This window comes from Melanerpes formicivorus, unplaced genomic scaffold, assembly GCF_026170545.1.
Source record: "Melanerpes formicivorus ecotype bairdi unplaced genomic scaffold, bMelFor1.0.p_v2 SCAF_9, whole genome shotgun sequence".
Lineage (NCBI taxonomy): Eukaryota > Metazoa > Chordata > Aves > Piciformes > Picidae > Melanerpes > Melanerpes formicivorus.
In genome coordinates, this window is record NW_027142361.1 from 13,053,165 (window position 1) to 13,068,419 (window position 15,255).

Here is a 15,255-nt window from a genome sequence, read left to right on the forward strand (position 1 = left end):
CAGGTGGGGTCTCACCAGGGCTGAGTAGAGGGGGAGGATCACCTCCCTCGACCTGCTAGCCACACTTCTCCTGATGCAGCCCAGGATCTGATTGGCTTTGCGGGCTGCAAGTGCACACTGAGAGCTCATGTTGAGCTTTTTGTCCACCAGCACCCCCAAGTCTCTCTCCTCAGGGCTATCCTCCAGCCAGTCACTGCCTAGCCTGTATTTGTGCCTGGGATTGCCTCGACCCAGATGCAGGACCCTGCACTTGCTCTTATTGAACTTCATGAGGTTGGCCTGTGCCCACCTCTCCAGCCTGTCAAGGTCCCTCTGGATGGCCTCCCTTCCCTCCAGCGTGTCTGCTGCACCACACAGCTTGGTATCATCAGCAAACTTGCTGAGGGTGCACTCAATGCCACTGTCCATGTCCCCCACAAAGATGTTGAATAAGATAGGTCCCAGAACTGATCCCTGAGGGACTCCACTTGTCACTGGCCTCCACTGGGACATGGAGCCATTGACAGCCACTCTTTGGGTGCGGCCATCAAGCCAGTTCCTTATCCATCTAGTGGTCCACCAATCAAACCCATGTGTCACCAGTTTGGAGACCAGGATGTGGTGCGGGACAGTGTCGAAGGCTTTGCTCAGGTCCAGGTAAACAACATCAGTTGCTCGCCCCTCATCTATTAATTTTGTCACCTGCTCATAGAAGGCCACCAGGTTGGTCAGGCAGGATTTGCCCTTGGCAAAGCCATGCTGACTGTTCCCAATCACCTCTTCACTATTCTTTTGAGCGAGTAGTGACTCCAGGAGGATCTGTTCCATGATCTTTCCAGGCACAGAGGTGAGACTGACTGGCCTGTAGTTCCCTGGTTCCTCCTTCTTGCCCTTTTTGAAGATGGGGGCAATGTTTCCCCTTTTCCAGTCTGTGGGGACTTCACCAGACTGCCAGGACTTTTGAAATATAATAGAGAGGGGTTTAGCAACCTCATCTGCCAGTTCTCTCAGCACCCGTGGGTGTAACCCGTCGGGTCCCATGGACTTGAACACTTTCAGGTTCTTCAGATGATCACGAACCTGATCTGCACTTACAATGGGCAGTTCTTCCTCCCTGTCCCTGGCTTTGACTTCCATAACATCAGGAGTGTGGCTAGAGGCCCTTGCAGTGAAGACTGAGGTAAAGAAGTTATTAAGTACCTCAGCCTTTTCCTCATCACAGGTGACCATGTCACCATTTTCTTTTCTGAGGGGGCCCACACCTTCCCTAGTCTTCTTCTTCCCATTAATATACCTGTAAAAGTTCTTAGTATTCCCTTTAATCTCCCTGGCTAGATTCAACTCAAACTCTGCTTTGGCTTTCCTGACCAGGACTCTTGCTGCTCGGGCAGCTTCCTTGTATTCCCCCTGTTCTACCTGTCCTTCCCTCCACTTCCTGTAGAGTTTCCTTTTAAGTAATAGTGTGTCCAGTAGCTCCTTGCCCATCCAGGCAGGCCTCCTAGCATTCTTACCTGCTTTTCTCTTTGTTGGTACACAGAGCTCCTGGACACAGAGGAGGTGGTCCTTGAATACTGACCAGCTGTCCTGGGTCCCTCTTCCCTCCAGGGCTTTGTCCCATGACACTTTGGCTAGCAGATCCCTGAAGCGATCAAAATCTGCATGCCTAAAGTCTAGGGTCATGAGCTTGGAATACTTCCTCCTGATTGCCCTGAGGATGTTAAATTCAACTGCTTCATGGTCACTGCAGCCAAGGCCGTCTATGAGCCTCACATTGCTTACCAGCCCTTCCCTGTTGGTGAGAACAAGGTCCAGCATAGCACCATTTCTTGTTGGTTCCTCCACCATTTGGAGGAGGAAGTTGTCTTCTATGCAGTCCAGGAACATCCTGGATTGCTGGTGCCTTGCTGTGTTGTCCCTCCAGCAGATGTCCGGGTGGTTGAAATCACCCATGAGGACCAGGGCTTGTGACCTGGAAGCTGCTTCTATTTGCCTATGGAGGGCCTCATCTGCTTGGATCTGCTGGTCAGGTGGCCTGTAGGAGACCCCCACAGTAATATCTTCTTCCCCTGTCCTGCCTTTAATTTTGACCCATACACTCTCAACTAGCTTATCATCCCTCCCCAGTTGGAGCTCCACTGATTCCAACTGGCTATTGACATAGAGGGCAACACCTCCTCCTCTCCTTCCCTGCCTATCCTTCCTAAAGAGTTTATACCCATCTATGCCTACATCCCAGTCATGGGATTCATCCCACCAAGTTTCAGTAACAGCCACTATGTCGTGGCATCCCAGCAGCACAGTGGCACTTAACTCATCCTGTTTATTGCCCAAGCTGCGCGCATTAGCATAGAAGCACTTCAGCTGGGCTGGCCCTGTCCTCCTCTTGTGACAAATCCCCTCGGTTTCCACAGAATGTCCTGGTGGATCATTCGTGGCTTGCCTCAGGGTAGCAAGTTGAGAGCCCTTACCAGCTCTCCTTCTCTCTACTGCTGGTGAGCTGCCCCTCTGTTTGTCACCAGCCAGCAGGAGACTATTAACCCCTTCCCCCTTCAAATCTAGTTTAAAGCCCTATCAATGAGCCCTGCCAATTCCTGCCCCAGGATTCTTATCCCACTCTGGGACAAGTGTGTCCCATGAGTTGTTTTCAGCTCAGGTGCCTTGAAAACCAATCTATTCTATTCTATTCTATTCTATTCTATTCTATTCTATTCTACTGCAGTTAGTATACCACATCCTATATATGGAAGAGATGCAGAGGACTTAGAGAGAACCTGACAGTAAGCTGAAGGCAGAGCTGTAGATGTGGCAAAAGAGCTTTCGGGCAAACCAGAATCAGTTCAAGCTATTTAGGCAAGATAAGGTTAAGAGAGGAGGGAATCAAAATCCCATATGGAGGAATTTTGAGAAAGACCTTTAGTAGACAAAGCTGGGGGGAAAGAGAAGGTTTGGAAAACAGCACTGAGCTTCTAGAGGTGAGCAATAATGTGCATGCTTCTAGTCCATTGAGCACAGCCAAGGCACAGAAATTAGCTGATGATCACATTAAGGGTATCAGGGGATGTGGGATTCTCTGCATCTCTGAAACAAAAGCCTGAACATCTGCTGTACATGCAGGCTGTAGCCCAGACCAAAAGTGTTCTGCAGGAGTGCTGCAGGGAGAAATTTCCTGGCCTGTGTTACACAGAAGGTCAGACAGGACAACTGTGACGGCCTGACCAGCTTGATATGCTGAATTTGACTTTTTTTCTGTATTTGTCAGTGGTGTTTACATATTTGAAGGCCAGAAATGGCTACAATGGTCATTCAGCTTTTTTTCCTTGGTAAAACACAAACCATCTAACTAATGGAATCACTGAATCATGGAATGGTTTGGGTGGTAAGGAACCTTTAAAGGTCACTAGTCCAACCCTCCTGCAGTTAGCAGAGACAAATACAACTAAAGCAGGCTGCTCCTGTCCAAGCTGACATGGAATGGCTCTAAGGATGGGACATCTACCACCTCTCTGGGCAGCCAGGGCCAGCGTCTCACCTTCCTCAGCCTGAGCAATTTCTTCCTTAGGTTGCATCTAAACCAATCCTCTTCCAGTTTAAAACTGCTGCCCCTTTGGTCCTACAGTCCTTGGTCAAGCCTCAAGTCTCTCTCCATCTTTCTTATTGGCCTCTTTTATATAAGGAATGTCTGCAAGAAGGTCCCCCTGGAGCCTTCTCTTCTCCAGGCTGAACAACCCCAATTGTCTCAGCCAGTCCTCTGAGAAGAGGGGTTCCAGCCCTTGGATCATTGTTGTGGCCTCCTCAGGACCCATTCCAACAGGTTCATGTCTGCCCTGTTGTGACCGTTTGAGGCTGTGCCTTTAAGAAAGAGACAGTGCTGGGACACTATGGCTGAATGTTTTGGAATATTAACGAAAACAATCAGATATTCTAAACTAATTTCATTGGTGGATTGGTAAAAACGCAGTTTTAAGCTTAGGTGCAGCTGGGACTTTCCTCAGTTCGCTCCTTTCCTTTCTTCTTTCCAGCTCGTCTGCTTCTGGGCTCCCTGCCAGACTGACCTTGGACAGATAAGCAAACTAAGGCCTACTAACATACTTTGCTTTAATTAATAACTGCTCTTTTTCTCTCTTTCTAACCCTCTTTGGGGAAAAAGGGGAGAGAAGGGGGTACAGGGGGGGAACCCTCCTCCAGAGGGGGGGAATTTAATTCCTGTATTATTGTTTCTTTATTTTTTTTTTACCTTGCTGTATATTTCTGTGTATATATTGTAAATACTGTAAACTGTGTATATATCCTGCATTCCCTAAAAATTGCTTGTAAATATAGCATTTCCCTTTTGCTTCTCTGGCTGGCTAGCTGTGGTTTTCTTTCTTCTTCTTTGTGGGGGGGAGAAGGCTGAGCCCTTCTCTTAAACCCTCCACACCTGTGCTGAGGACCCTTGAGCTGGACACAGCAGTGCAGGCGGGATCTCACCAGAGCAGAGAAGAGGGACAGGATTTCCCCTTTCGATCTGCTGGCCATGCTGCTTTGGACAGCCCAGGAGATGGTTGGCTTCTGTGAGAGCATGTTGCCAGCTCAAGATCAGAAGAAGGAAACCACCTCATTCAGCCCATCTCTGATTTCTTCCAAGCCTCTCAGTTTCCTAAGACCTTTTTATCTTCCAGCAAAAGGAACAACCCCACTGACAATGTCCCCCTGTCACTTCACAAACTTAATCAAAGAGGCTTTGAAGCTTGTTCTCCAGCTTTGGATGTACATCTGACAATTCCTAGGTAGGAACTTTCAGAGTTTCACTGACATGTATCTTCAACTGTGCTCCTTTAAACAATAAATGAGGAGCACCTCATGCCTTTTCTGCTCTTTTTTCCTATAGGTTTCTCCTTTACAAACACTTTTCTGAACTACCCAAATAGAATTCATTTTAAGAGACATTTTGATTTATTTCTAAATACACTTCGAGATATTATTTCCCCAGTAACAGCCACAGACCAGAGCTAGGACTGCTTTTACCGTAGAAGCCTGAGCTCAGCCAATAACGTTGGGTTCTGCTGGGCTTTCTCAGGAGTGGGTTGAGAGGCTTGCTCATGTTCCAGCCTGAGACGCTGAATTTCCTGGAGTATCTCCCTACAGAAGAGAGAGAAGATTAGAGGAAAAATGTCAGTCAGTGTACTCATGGCTCTTAAACACAGTCAGAACCCTTACAGTGCATTTTGTGTCGGTTTCCAGCCTAGGCACAGCAATTGGGTTCATATGGGGATGGCATAGATTCAAACCCAAGTGTAATGGGTTGGGGCAAACCCCCTCCCCACCACGGGCAGAAACGACGACTCAGACAAAGGGATTGCAAGAGTGATGGAAAGTTTAAATAGCAAAACAATTAAAAAAAACCACAAACAACAATGAAAGCTTTACAGAGAACCACAAGCACCGTGACAAAAGAGAGAAAATCCCACAACATACCCGAGAAAATCCCACAACATACCCAAGAACATCCCATCCCCACCTAGGGGTACACCCAAACCCCCAGGGCTCTTTCCTCCCCCCCCACAACCCAGCCTTGGGCCTGGGCAGGCCCAAGGAAGGCGGCTCACGCCATTTTACCTAGGCAGCAGCTGGGAACAAAAGAGGAAGTGAAGACCCCACATGGACATTTTATAGGGGAGCAGGGCATTATGGGAATGGAATACCTGGTTTCCTGTGACCACCCCCTGGGCTGGGCCCACCCCTTGGGACTGTTGTTGGGGTTTGTTTTGAGCAAGAGGGGACATGGGTCCCAGGAACACCTGTGCAATTCAGGCCTTGAAGAATTCTCTGTTGATAATATAGTGGTGGAGTAGGAGATGTGAGAAAGTGCTGATTGCTTGGTATGCTGAAGTCCAGCTGCCCCTGAGATGGGAGGCAAGCAAGATAAGGAGGAGGCGAGATCTGGGAAAGAGAGCAATTAGGCCGGATAGAAGAATTCCACAGAGTTGTGAAAACAATGATGTAACCTTTTAGAGAGCAACCAATAGTATGTTGCCAAGTGGGCATAATTATAGCAAACTGTATATAAGATGTGTCTGATGCTCAATAAAGTGGAATCCGCTGATCAAATTGGTCAAATAAGCGGCCCCCTTCTTGCAGTAAGTGGCGCTCGAACATGGGACCCTAATGAAGACAAACGTTAGGGTTTAAGAAGTTCTTCGGGACGTTGGGAGATTCGCAGTAAGCCGGGAGGCAAGAAGAAGGCCGGCCCGGGATAGCAGTACCAGAGGCTGCAAGAAAAGGGAAGACAGCCTTGAAGCCGAAGACGCTGTAGAGCCGGAAACTGCTTAAACGAGGTCTGTGCGCACAGGTATTAACGTTTAAATACGGACATGGATAGGCAGGCAGCGTATGATTTATTTATATGCTTTTTAGAAAAGCGACAGTGTAAGTTAAATTTTACAAAGGAGTTGGTGCCGCTGTTAAGCTATGCAGAAGAGTTAGGATATTTTAAGGACCCAAATGAGGTGTTTGAAAGATTGCAGTGGAAAAAGTCTGGACAAGACTTGTGGCTGCATGGCTTAGATGATGAAAAACGAGCAAAGGAGTGTGGAAAATGGTGGAAGATGGTTATGACAGCATTGGATCAGCATCGTGCTGAGCAAATGGCAGCTTATCAAGCCAGGGTACGATTAGATTATACGGACCCAAATGGAGCAAGTGTTACACATGCTGGGTTGCCTTTGTCAGAAGAGGTTCAGGATTATTTAAGAAAGGAGAAGGCTGCGTGTGTAAAAGGGCTAGGTGGCAGAGTCGAATTACAATCTGTAACACAGGACTCTGCTGAGGAGCCTTCCCCGTCTCTTTTAGCTGAGCAAATTGTACAGGAGAAGAAAGTAGGTGAGGGAGAGGAGACAAACAGGGCGGTAGATCCTGGAGGTGGTGTTAAAGATCATGCAAGAAAGCACACAGAGTATTGGCGAAAGGTTGCAGAACACTTAAATGCCGAAGGAGATCAGGAAGGGCTTAGCCGGCTGGCTGCTTCACATCAAGCTTTTCCAGTGATGTATACACAGGTCCCTGGGGAGCAAAATGTTGTTCAGGCTGATGTAACCCAATTGCCATGGAAATTGTTATCTCAATTAAGACAGACTGCGAGTCAGTTTGGGGTTCAATCTGAACCAGCTAGACAGATGATTGATTTTATTTACATGAACTATAATATGTTACCTAGAGATTCTTATAATGTTATGAAGCTGATCCTAACAGCATCTCAATTTATGACATTTTTGAATGAGTGGGAACACCTAGCTAGACAATCAGCTGGAGTACAAAGACAGCAAAACAATCCATTATTTGATGTAACAGTAGATCAGTTGTGTGGAACGGGACAGTATGAGAGACCAGAGTTACAGGCACTTTTACAGCCGCCTGTTTTGCAAGCATCAGCCCAGATAGTAAGGAGGGCTTTTGAAAAGCAGAAGGATGGAAATGCAAATCCTCACTATATGGGAATTAAGCAAGGTAGACAGGAACCTCTTGGTGAATTTGTAGATAAGTTGCTTGCCGCACTTAGAGCAGCAAGCGTAGGAGAAGGTATCCGAGAGGCAATTTTAAGGCAGTGTTTAATGCAGAATGGGAACCAGCAGACGCAACAGCTTATTATATCAGCAGATCCTAGATGGATGCTAGCCGAATTGTTGCAGAGGGCTCAGGACTTGCCAAGCAATCCGATGGCCATGTTGACGGAGGTGATTGATAAGGGATTACAAAAACAGGCTGAGGTGTTGTCAATGACAATGACAAAACAGCTTGAGCATAGTCAACAGGTTATGGCAGCCTTAGTACCTTTGCGCACAAACTCGAAAGGGCAAGGCCGACCCTATAAGCAGTCATCAGACGAAATACAGTGTCATCGAAAAGCGTAAGGCGGAGATATCGTCTAAAGTAATTCCTGGACTTTTGGCCCATAGATCCGCTTTAGGGCATTTCCCTAGTGGAGATAGTTATTTTGATGAAGCTTGTTGGAGAGAATACAGGAACAAGTTGTGGGACTTGGTTATAGATGGTGATAAAACTGCTATAAAGCTGCAAGAGTCGTGGCGAGAATGCATGAACTGTGTTAAAACCTACGAACTGAAACAGCGAATGGCTGCTGCAGTTAGAGCAACTTTGTCAGGACGAGATGCAGTGCCAGGTGTATCTGAGTTGCAGCTGAAAGATGTGTCTGAGAACTGTCGACCGATCGACCGGGGCCGCCCCCGATACATCTTGCGGCGACCACACCGCGTTTACCAGCCGTCACCACTGCCGTTTGCACACAGCGGGGAAAAAGCCGGAAAAAGGCAGCTCAGTGTGTTCGACCCCCTTTTTATCAACACCTTCCTCTGACATCGCCAGCGACGGCTCGGATTCGGAAGACAATACCGGCAGCGAGGAATTCAAACAGCGCCGACTTTGCTTTACGGCCCCTCTTAGAAAAAATGGAGCGCTTGGAGGCTCGCGGTTACAGCGTTCCTGCCACCGCACTCCTCCCGCGAGCCCTGCCGGCCCCCGTGGATACCGACGGCTCCGACCAAGGCGGTACCGGCTGACGCACCACCGACACCGACAGCACCGACAGTAGCAGCGGAGCAGCTGCCACGGCAGCAGCCCCCACCCCTTTCCCCCGCAGCGGCTTTAGCCGCACTACTCTGTTTTGATTTAAAGCAACAGTACTCATTTTGTCATTTCTGATTGTAACGTCTTTCAGAGATTTGTTATTTAGAGTTTTGTTAAGTTTTTCTAATAAGCATAATGAATAAGTAAGCATTTGGTATTTATAAGTACTTAGTACATAGTAATTGCAGTAAGGTGTATGCACTTAGTTAAGAGTTCAAATTGTAAGATTTTCTTTTGGTTCGAACCTTCTTAGTTGTCTGCCTAGGCATTTCAAAGGAGCTCCATGTAATATAGTTAAGGAATGTATAAACAGGTTTTAATTTTGGAAAGTGTTTTTTAGTTAATGTAACAATTTTATTTCTTTTTAGACACTGATTTGATGGATTAATTTTAACATAGTTTTTTAAGGTTTTAAGGATTTTTTGGTATTAGCATAAGTTAAGGTTTGTAGTAAATAGGTATTAATTTTAACAACTATTCCTTCACTAATGTGCAGAAGAACCAAGACTGAGAGGAAACAGCATTTCCCATGAAGTCGAACATCGATCACAATAACTGTTATGATAATCTGGGGTCAAAAGCATCAATCAAAAAAATATTTTGTCCTGAATGATGAATTTGAAAATAGGCAGTTTGGGCTGGTAAATACAGAAAACCTATTTTGTGGTGAGAAAAAGGATTTAAATCCCCATGGAAAATTATTGAAAGGGATTGGCATAAGTGGGAAATAAAGACTAGAGAAATTTTAGTTGGGAAATATCAGGAATAATTAAAAGGATTAGTAAAAGGAAAAGTAAGAGACATAAGATTTTGAAGGAAGAGGAATTGAAATAACAAAAGCACAATGGGAAATGGTAAACAAACTAACCAAGGAAGTAGAGAAGAGACTCCAAATGGAATTTTGAAGTGGGTTAAGGAGTTAAAAAATCTGTAGGGCTCCTGAAGAATGTAACTGCTGCCGAGAAGAAAATACACCCGGCTGCTGGTTGCACCCCAGCAGGCCGAGGAGGCAGAGTTCACATATACTGGTGGAGCCTAATTTTGATCCTAACCCTATTTGTACATAAGTAGTCCAATCGAAATCAAAAACCACGTTCCCATGTGTGGAATCTTGATCAGACTGGAGAGAAAAGACTTGAACTTGAGAAAGCAATAGTAAATTTTTCTGCTACAGTTGAAATCATGGTAAATGCAAGCACAGATGCAATAAAAGCACAGCAAATTGAAATCAATAGTCTCTCGAAAATATCTACTCAGAATAGATTGGCTTTGGATTTTTTATATGTTAAGGAAGGGGGTGTATGTGTAGTCATAAATGTAAGTTGTTGTAGTTATGTTAATCTAGATAAACGAGTGGAAACAGATTTACAGGCGATTGTAAACCACAATCAGATATTACATCAGATTTCTTTAGATGATACTTCTTGTGGATTTAAAGAAATATGGGATAAATTAACTTTCTGGTTACCAAATCTAAATTGGCTTAAACATTTGTTTGTAATATTGTTGGAATAACTGTAATATTGCTATGCATAATACTCTGCAATTGTTGTTACAAAATACTAAGACCTTTAAGTAAGATTGCTCATGTCAACGAGTTACAAGTAGAGAATTATGATCAGAATGTGATCAGAACAGATGAACTTAATTATGATCCAATTAAGAAGGTTCTGAAATATCTGGAAATTTTAACACAAATCAATGGTGACAAAAAAAAAAAAAAGGGGGGAATTGTGATGAATATACTGGTGATTTGTGTTAAAATTGTAAGACTTAGAGTGCACTGGGATTAAGGGTCAGGATCTTGTGAGGCCTGTTTAGAGGGTAAAGAGAAAGAAACCTCTCTTGCAGACTTGCAAGGACACTGTCTGGTTAATTGGAGACATCACGGCTGAGAAGGAGCTGTCTTAAAGATAAACATTCAGAACTGGGAATTTGTTTTCTTCAGATAAGAAGCCTGCACAATTGAGCATGTGTGAAAGTGGATGCTTTGACCCTTACCACACTGAATGTAGAGAGAAGGGATTTATATGTTATCTCACCAGTTTGCTATAATTTTACACACCTAGAAGGAAAATCAAAATTCATAACAACACAACATGCATTTTCATTTTCGATTGAAAACATCAACAAATGGTACCAATAAGAGATCAGTATTACTAGGATGAGCAAAAACGCATTATTATGGGTAATTTTATATTGGGCAAAGCAATGAAGCTCTTTTGCTCTTGCTGATTGCCTGCAAGTTTTCTGTCTGTGAAGCTAGAGCCTGGCCAGATCTACCTTTACAGATTAAAGAAATCTTGCTACCATTAAACAATTTATGATTTTTTGACCATCCTAGAGAAAATAAAGGTGCAACATAACAGGTAATAATGAATTGATTGAACTTTTTCAGATGTGTCTGATAGGGATACCCAGACTTAATGTTAATATGTTTGTTAATTATAGTAGTAAGTTTTAAGGTTCTTAGGTATCATTGTACTCATTTTGATTATTGTTAAACTTGTTTATAATTGTATTATGCAAAGTGTTCAAAGAATAACTTCCAAGGCCTTACTTGCACAAAAGAAAAACGGGGGAATTGTTGTTGGGGTTTGTTTTGAGCAAGAGGGGACATGGGTCCCAGGAACACCTGTGCAATTCAGGCCTTGAAGAATTCTCTGTTGATAATATAGTGGTGGAGTAGGAGATGTGAGAAAGTGCTGATTGCTTGGTATGCTGAAGTCCAGCTGCCCCTGAGATGGGAGGCAAGCAAGATAAGGAGGAGGCGAGATCTGGGAAAGAGAGCAATTAGGCCGGATAGAAGAATTCCACAGAGTTGTGAAAACAATGATGTAACCTTTTAGAGAGCAACCAATAGTATGTTGCCAAGTGGGCATAATTATAGCAAACTGTATATAAGATGTGTCTGATGCTCAATAAAGTTGGAATCCGCTGATCAAATTGGTCGAATAAGCGGCCCCCTTCTTGCAGTATGGGACCTCCCAGGTGTGGTTTGTGCAGTGGCATCCGGGCCAGCCCCCAGCCTAAACCACCACACCAAGACAGAATTCAGTGTAGTTCTTTGAATTACTGTAATCCCAGAATTCCAGCATGGTGTGGGTTGGAAGGGACCTCTGGAGATCATCCAGTCCAACACCCCTGCTAAAATAGGGTCACCCACAGCAGATTGCCCAGGATTGCATACAGGTGGGTTTGGAATCACTCCAGAGAAGGAGACTCCAAAATCTCTCTAGGTAGCCTGATTCCAGTTTGTGCCAGTTGCCACTTGTTCTGTTGCTGGGCACCACTGAAAAGAATCTGTCCCCATCCTCTTGTCCCTTATGCTTTAGCTATTCATAAGCCCAACTTTCAGCCTGTTCAGGTCTTGCTGAATGGCAGCACAGCCTGACAGTCTGGCAGTCACTCCTCTCACTTGGCATCCTCATCTTCCCACTCACTTTTTCAAGGCCTTCTGGCAGGTCAGAAGAACTAAAGAAAATAAGAGTAATAGAGATCAAATCAGAGGTCTCTCAGAGTAAAGGTGTGACCATTTGAGGCTGCGCCTTTAAGAAAAGGGACAGTGCTGGGACACTCTGGCTGAATGTTTTGGTGAAGACAAATGAAAACATCGATATTCTAAACGAATTTCATTGGTAGATTGGTAGAATGCAGTTTTAAGTTTTGTGCAGCTGGGATTTTCTCTCAGTTCGCTCCTTTCCTTCTCCCTTTCCAGCTTGTCTGCTTCTGGGCTCCCTGCCAGAGTGACCCTGAACAGATAAGCAACTAATTCGCATGAGGCCTAACTAAGATTCTGCTTTATTAATTTCCTGCCTTTTTCTCTCTTTCTAACCCTCTTTGGGAAAAAGGGAGGTAGGGGGAGAGAAGGGGGGGTACAGGGGCGGAACCCTCCTCTGTCTCAGAGGAGGGAATTTTCATTCCTGTATTCTTGTTTTTTTTACTTTCTGTATATATTGTAAATACTGTATATTTTGTGTACATATCTTGCGTTTTCCACATTGCTTGTAAAATATAGCATTTCCCTTGCTTCTCCAGCTGGGTTAGCTGTGGGTTTTTTTCCCCTCTTTGTGGGGGAGAGAAAGCTTAGGCCTTCTCTCAACCCACCACAAAAGGTGATCAGTGAGCAGCACCATTAAGGTCACAATGTTCTGTATAGCCAGAGGTGAGGGAACATGGCAGCGACAGCCAAGGGCTCCCTGATTGAAATGGAAATGAAATCCTTCTGAGTGAATATCATTATCTCTTGTTCTCTCCTCCTGCCCTTTTTAAAGTTTCCGAGCCACTCTGCTCTCCTCCCAGGCTTTCATACCAGCAGTGATTGAGATCTCCCTTATCTGTCATCTCTACAAAGAACTTCATATACCTGCAAGGTCTCTTGATAGTATATGGATGCTATGACAGTGCAAGTATTGAGCTGTTCCTGTGCTCTCCAGGAACTGGTTCTCCTCCAAACTAACCTTCAGTATTTTTACCTGGCACTGAGAGTGCCTTGGCAAAGGGCTGTGCAGGCAGCAAGCTCATGCATGCCAGTGAGGCTCAGCTGCAGCATGGAGAGAGCAGATCACGGCTATGAGAAGAGTACACCATTGAGGAGAGCATGCCGACAACATCCAGGAGAGGCTCTGCAGATAACACAGGGGCTGCTTTTGCATACAACATTTGGGGTCTGAACTGCTCAGCAGCTTGTTCTTTAGAGCTGTACCAAATAGCCTCTCTCAGCCAGAGAAACATGAACTCAAAATGCAGCTGCTGAAGCAGCAGGTGAGTGCAAATGCAGTATTATGGTAACACCAGGGTGGATTACTTCGTAGTAGTCCCTTGGGACCAAGAAGTATTAGAATCACAGAATGATTTGGTTTGGAAGGGACCTTTAAAGGTCACCTTGTCTAACCCCCCTGCAATAAACAGGGAAGTCAGCAGGTTGCTCAGAGCCCCATCCAAACTCATCTAGAATGTTGCAAGGGATAGGATATTTACCACCTCTCTGGGCAACCTAAGCCAGTTTGTTACCACTGTCAGGAGGAAAAAAAAAATTTTTTTTTTCCTTCTCTCTAGTCTGAATCTTCCCTCTTTTAGTTTAAAACCATCATTCTTTGTCCTGTCAAGACAGGTCCTCCTCAAAAGTCTGTTCCCTGCTTTCTTCTCTACCACCTTAATGAGGTCACAAGAAGGTCTCAGAGCCTTCTCTTCCCTGGGCTGAACAAATCAGATTCTCTCACCCTGTCTTCACAGCAGAGGAGTTCCAGCCCTCAGAGCATTTTTGTGGCCTTCTCTGGCCCTGCTCCAACAGTTCATGTCTCTCCCATGTTGAGAACCCCAAAGCTGAACCCAGCTTTGCAGGAGTCTGACCAGAGCAGAGGGGCAGAATCCCCTCTCTTAACCTTCTGGCCATGCTGTTGGGGATGCAGCCCATGGTACGGCTGGCCTCAGCCCTACAAATGCACACTGCTGGCCCCTGTCCAGAAGAAGGAAGCCATCTCCTACAGCCCATCTCCTATTTCTTCCAGGCCACCCAGTTCCTTCAGACTATTTTGTGTCCCAACAAAAGGAAAAACCCCACTCATTCTTTTCAAGATGAGTTTACCCATCCCAGCTGTCCATCACTCTACTACATTGTTCTCAGCCCACTTATTTTGTTGCCATCTGAATACTTGACCTTGTGGTGAGAAGTTTGCAGACATCAACAGAAGACTGCAAAGCAGCTCCCAACACTCATCACCATTTAAGATGGTATTAAGAAGATCAGTGAAGAAGATCAACCTGCTCCCTGGAGACTAAGAGCCTTGCAGCTCTATCCACACTGAACTAATTGGTTAATGAGGCAGCTTCAACAAAAGATCTAGAAGAACAATCTGGTTAATGCAATATAAAAGGTTAGCAACAACAAAGCATGAGGACTAAAGACTTTTCTCTCCTCAAACATTGTTCCCCAAATAGTGCTGATCAAAGCTTGCTTTACCTGTTTTTGTTTTCCAGCTCTGCAATCAGCTGTCTTTGTTGTTTGTTGGCATCAAAGCCAAAACCCAGGTCTGTAGGTGGGCGAGGCTGGAGGAACAGAGGAAAATTAGACACAATATTAATTACCTGTTACCACCTATGACATAGTTTGAACCAAACTCCTTCCCCAAAGGGGATGTCAGGGCCACGAACAGGTTGCCCAGGGCAGTGGTGGTGTCCCCATCACTGGAGGGGTTATAAAGCTATGTAGATGTGGTGCTGAGGGACATGGTTTAGTGGAGCCCTGTCAGTGCTGGGTTAACAGTTGTTCTTGATGACCTACTGATGTCCCCAAAGAGTGTGTCACAAAGCTGAGGTCCCATGGTATCTCCCTGCATCATGGTACAATCAGCTACAAGGACAAGTGCAGGTGATGTCTTTCATGTGCAGACTCTGGAAGCTCCTGAGGTTCTGGGGCTCCATCCAAAGCACAAAAAACTTTGTTCTGCTGAGAAGAAGGGATGTGCCTATGAAAAATACCATCTGGTCCTTAATCACTTTCTTCAGAAATCCTGCCTGAAGCCTGAAGTCACCCTCATGACCTAAAGTACTTGAGCCCTCAGGAGCAAAGACAACACTGCAGAGGAGAGACATCCTTCATGCTGCTCACTTTCAAACACCACTAGTCAAGAGGGCTTTTGGAAACTACAGTGGCTA

At 45.2% G+C, this 15,255-nt stretch overlaps 1 protein-coding gene across 6 annotated transcripts in view; it reads right to left on the reverse strand.

Moving 5' to 3' along the window:
- Window positions 1-15,255, reverse strand: part of DTNB (dystrobrevin beta) — a 505,091-nt gene that overhangs the window by 120,116 nt on the left and 369,720 nt on the right. For all 6 annotated transcript variants that reach the window (XM_068143073.1, XM_068143070.1, XM_068143069.1 and 3 more), the window contains 2 exons: window positions 14,561-14,646; window positions 4,984-5,097 (listed from right to left, as the gene is read on the reverse strand). In XM_068143073.1, coding sequence (XP_067999174.1) covers window positions 4,984-5,097; window positions 14,561-14,646 — 200 coding nt within the window. The remainder of the gene's footprint in view (window positions 1-4,983; window positions 5,098-14,560; window positions 14,647-15,255) is intronic.